This window comes from Pithys albifrons, chromosome 8 (genome assembly GCF_047495875.1).
Source record: "Pithys albifrons albifrons isolate INPA30051 chromosome 8, PitAlb_v1, whole genome shotgun sequence".
Taxonomy (NCBI): Eukaryota; Metazoa; Chordata; class Aves; order Passeriformes; family Thamnophilidae; genus Pithys; species Pithys albifrons.
In genome coordinates, this window is record NC_092465.1 from 23,017,120 (window position 1) to 23,022,076 (window position 4,957).

Here is a 4,957-nt window from a genome sequence, read left to right on the forward strand (position 1 = left end):
AATCTGCACATTATTAGCATCAAAATTGACATGGCAGTAACACTGGTGGTTTTTGATGTGCCTTTTTTCAAGTTCAAGGAAGTCCCTCCAGTAGCAGTGGTTTGGTATAGCAGGTCTCAGTTACCCAGTGGTGGCTTTTCAGAGGCAAAGGCGCGATAGAGATGCATGAGAAATAAATCCAAGAGCCGTTTTACCAAAAGAGAAAGATGCTGAGAAAAGAATTAAATTTAGAAAAGTGTCTGGAAAGTAAATGCTTCAGGACATCAACCTATACCTAGAGAGATTCAAGTATTTCCCAGATAGCGTGAATTATGGTAGTTTGAAAGCGTGATCTTAAAAAATGCCTCTCCCCATCTGTCAACCTCACACTTCCCTTCCCGTTACTGGCCCGCACGCGGCTGCCTCATTAGCTACCACTTGTACTGAAATATGCGAGACATTTCTCATTCACTCGAACTCAAACAGAAATAATAATAATAACAATAAAGAAAAAAATAAGGCCAGAAACACATTCCCTGTCCCCACCGGCCCGGTCACCCGCACCCCGCGGAACCCCGCAGTGCCCAGCAATGAGCACCGCGGGTGCGCAGGAGCCGCGGAGCGCCCTCCCCGCCGGTCCCGCGCCCCACAGCGGCAGGGCGGCCGGCAATAAAAAAATAGAGAGAACTTTCCGGCCGAGTGCGGGGGCAGCCCCCACTCCGACCACCCCCCACCCACCGCGACCCCCTCTACAAAACACCCCCCGGACCGGGACCAGGGTAGTTATCTGGTGAGCGGCGCCTCCTCCCGCTGGTCCGGCGAGGCGACGGCGGCCTTGCTGAGCACGGCGGCCGAGTAGGGCAGGAAGCCGCTCTCGGAGCGCTGTCCCGCCGCCGTGCAGGGGAAGTCGGCGGCCGCACCGCCCCGTGAGCCCAGCGCCGAGGCCGCCGCCGCCGCCGCCGCCGCCGTCTGACTGCTATGGCAGCTGAGGCAGGAGCAGGGCGCCGAGCCTCCCGGCGGCCCCGAGCCCGCCGCCGCCGCTGCTGCCGCCGCTGCCGCCGCCGCCGCCGAAGCGGCCGCGCTGCTGTTAAGGCCGGCGGCGGCCGGCGTCTGGTAGAGGCTCGGGTGTCGGAAACTGCAGAGCAGCTCCGGGCGGGAGTAGGGGTGCGAGAGGGCGCGGAAAGTGTCCAGCGGGCGGATGGAGGTGGCGAAGGGCGCAGCGGCGGCGCCCGAGGCAGCGGCGGCAGCGGCGGCAGCGGTTACCCCGACGTGAGGGTAGTAGTGGAGCGGGACGTGGGAATGGAAGGGGTAGGGCAGGCTGCCCGTGGCCGCCGCGTGGGTCATCATGTAGGTGTAGAAGCTGGGGTCCGCCGGGTGGGGCCAGGACATGGCCAGGCGCTGCCGCTTGTCCTTCATCCGCCGATTCTGGAACCACACCTGCGCGGGGAGACAAACACAACGCGGCCTCAGCTCAGCTCCGCTCTGCTCCGCGCCCCGCCGCACCCGTTGCCGCCGCTGACACCTTCGGTTACCCAGCGACACCCACTGTCAACTCTTGTGGGCGAACCCTCTCCCCCCGGAGCAATTGTCCGTGACCTTGACCGAGGGGAGCGGTGGGTACGGTCCCCTCTTCTACTTGAGGGGTACCTCTTCCATCTGAATAAACGTTTTCCCTTCGAATCATCCTTTCCTCCCTATGCAGCACTATGTCTTCACGGTATTAACGCTCATACCCGTGTGTCATAGCTGCGTTTAATCTCTCCCCCCTTCACTTTAGGAAATAGGCCAAAGAGATAAAAACAGACGAAGAAAATAATTTTAAAAACCCCAGTGATAACAAGAACTTTTAAAAAAGCAAATTAAAAGTGTCGGGTGCAGAGAAGCAAAAGGAGTACGAGTGGTGAACAATAGCTATGGGCCCTGCGAGTCCTTCAGCAGGCGAGCGCAGCCGGCCGCGGCCCGAGGGAGCGGGGCACAGCGGAGCTGTGCGGGGTGGCGGCGGCTCGGCGGGGCGCAGGACGGGGCGTACCTTGATGGTGGTCTCGGGGAGGTTGAGGGCGGCTGCCAGCTCGCAGCGCCGCGGCCGCGACACGTAGTTCTCGCGGTAAAACTCCTTCTCCAGGCGGGCGATCTGCTCACGGGTGAAGGCGGTGCGGTACCGGCGCACCTGGTCGGCCCCCGCCGCGGAGCCACCCAGTGCGCCGCCGCTGTGCAGGCTGCCGATGCTGCTGGCGGGGGCGGCAGGGGCGGCGGGGCCACTGGGCGTCGGGCTGCTCTCCGTGTAGCCTGCGGGGCGAGGGCACCGGGGTGAGAGCGGGCGACAGGGTGACCCCCCAGCCCTCCCGGTCAGGCCCGACCGGGCCCGCTGCGCCCGTGCTCAAGGCCAGCTGTCATTCTTACAGATCCCTGCTGCTAGCGGAATCGATAAATTTGGGGTTGGAGGTTGGTTGTTGTTTTTTTCACTTGTTTGTTTGGGTTGGGTTTTTTTGTTTTTGTTTTTTTTTAAATTCACTTCATAACCGCTTTATTCTCAGTAGACGGGGAGGGCTTGGGGACTGCAGGGCAAACGAGCTCAGGGGAGAGTGGACGAAGGTGTGGGCCATGGTTCGGGACTGCTCCGTCAGCCCGCCAGCAGCCCGGGCTCGGCACTAGCCGGTTCCCCGTCGACTGGCGTTCTTTATTTTCGTTTGCGACGTATGAAATAAAAGCAGCCATAAAAGCCCCTTTTTAACTCTCCAGAGTTACGTCGAGCATCGCTTCCTTTCTCTGGCACTTTTGACAAAATAGGTATGCACTGTGGCCCCTAAGAAATCCACCGTTCATCCACCTCCACCTCCCCAATAACCTCCAGCAACAATAACAACCACTGTCCATCACCGTGCCCCGCAAAGCACGGGTAAGGAGAGGAGGTTGTTTCAAACCCCCTATTACAAACAGAGGAAAAGTGAACAATGCCAAATTACCCCGAGGTGGACACAGACAGCACGTTGCATATACAGAGAGAAGAACACACACAGACAAACGCGGTCAGTTTCCTCGCATTCCCCTCTCTCTCTCAAATTTAATCTGTGTATGTATACACACTCATATACAGCTCAATAGACGCCGAGAGCTCCAAGAGCACAGGGAAATACACGGAGAAAGCTTTGCCTAAATATAAGTGGGTGGATATTTGTGCCCACATATTTTCTGGATATATATCTACATATCAATGGATTTGGCATGCAAAGACACACACACACACACACACACACACACACACAGACGAAGGCACCCACATAGGAGTTGCCCGAGCAGTGTGTCTCGGTTATCGGGGTAGCGCAGTAATTGCAATAATATTTTACAGCCTGGAGCTCTGTCTTCGCAGAAGAGAGAGCGCCGATGCAGAAGCGAGCAACTTTGGCCGTGACAGTGGGTTTCCTTTGGTTTTAAAGCCGGTTGACAAAGTGCGGGGCTTAGATGGAGATGATAAAGGAAGAGTTACCTTTGTTACTGTTTTCCTTCAGCTGGGAGGAAGTCAGGCTGGCCGGGGAGCGGAGCGCGGAGCAGCCCACCTCCACATCACTGTTCATATCTGCCTCTTGAGCAACTTCGGAATAAAGGCTGATTTTCTTCCTGGTTTCCGACGGCGGAATATCGGAAGAGACGGTGCTTTCGCTGCTCGGATGCTGAAGATTGAATAAAGTGTCTATTTCAAATTTGCCTTTGGCGGAGATGTCCCCTATAGCGCTGTGCAGGGAGGCGGCAGTCAGTCTCGGGCTGAGGCGACCACTGTGCGGAGAATTTTCAAGGGCCTCCAACACCGCATTTCCAGCTGAGTCTGACAAATTCGAGAGCCTTTTGCCAGCTGTAGGGCTGTGCAGCCCTCTCTCCATCAGGATCATCTCTTTTCTTATTCTTTCCATCATCTCAGCTTTATAAAAAATGTCAAAGTTGCAGGGCTGGTCCTGTACTAATGATGAGCTGCAGCAGGGGCTAATTCACATTCAGCTCGGCAAGTGTCTCTAAATATTATTATCTGTTTTTGAGGGAGGTGTAAAAATTGTGGGATGCCAAAGCGAGGGAATGACTGGTCAAAATGACCCATACATCCTTTCTAGCCCGAAATGTCATTCATCAAAAAGTGGTGCTCGTCATTAAGGTACGAATGACGCTGTTCGAATAATCATTTATTGTAACAGGTTTATAAGCAAATAAATACAAGCTCCTGTCAGTGGATAATGAAGGCGGCTTCAGAGCAGACAAATATATCCAGGTGGAAAGAAAGAAAGAAAGACAAGAAGTGAGGAGTAAAGCTCCTGTCCTTAGCTTGATCAGATCTTGCTTCAATTGCTCTGGGGTTTGGCCTCTGGGGTGGAATTGACAGTCTGATTAATAAAATGAGCTGTGCAACATTTCCCCCTTCATTTAGGTGCATCATTATGCTCTGATTTTTGTTTTGTTGCCTTTTAGGTCCTAATGATGCAGCTTCTTTCTCATTTGTCCTCGGACAGAACTACATGCTAAATACTAGATAATGATTTTCTTTATTATTATTTCTGAGGCGGATTTTAGATCACAATGCAAGGAAATGCTGGAAGAGGACGAGACGACTGAGAACCTCCTGCCGCTGCTATCTCTTTACTTTTCCCTCCCATTTCCAGACCACATTAGTTCTTTTATTTACGAAATTACAGTGACACACACACACACACCCCAACCCCTCACACGCGCGGACCTTACGCCCAGACTTTATAAAGCTGCACAGATATAATCACACACAGATTCAAGTGTACCTACAGCAGTTACCTGAAAAATAAAGTATTTATTATAATGTAGTATACTACAACTCCTAATTTTTTTTTCCTTGCGTCCTTAAATAAGATCTTATTTTTATTTCCTATAATCCTATTTATCGAGAAAGTTAGTTTGGGATTTTTCTTCCCTCTGGGACACTGCTACCGTTGTATGGTATGACAGGAGAGGGAAATAACCGAAG

The 4,957-nt window shown here is 53.6% G+C and overlaps 1 protein-coding gene across 1 annotated transcript; it reads right to left on the reverse strand.

The window, feature by feature from the left end:
• Nucleotides 1–762: 762 nt before the first annotated feature.
• EVX2 (even-skipped homeobox 2) lies at nucleotides 763–3,887 on the reverse strand. The gene is made up of 3 exons (XM_071562603.1): nucleotides 3,464–3,887; nucleotides 2,009–2,265; nucleotides 763–1,416 (listed from the first exon to the last, which is right to left on the reverse strand). The coding sequence occupies exons 1-3, from the start codon at nucleotides 3,885–3,887 to the stop codon at nucleotides 763–765; spliced, it is 1,335 nt and encodes a 444-aa protein (XP_071418704.1).
• Nucleotides 3,888–4,957: the final 1,070 nt, after the last annotated feature.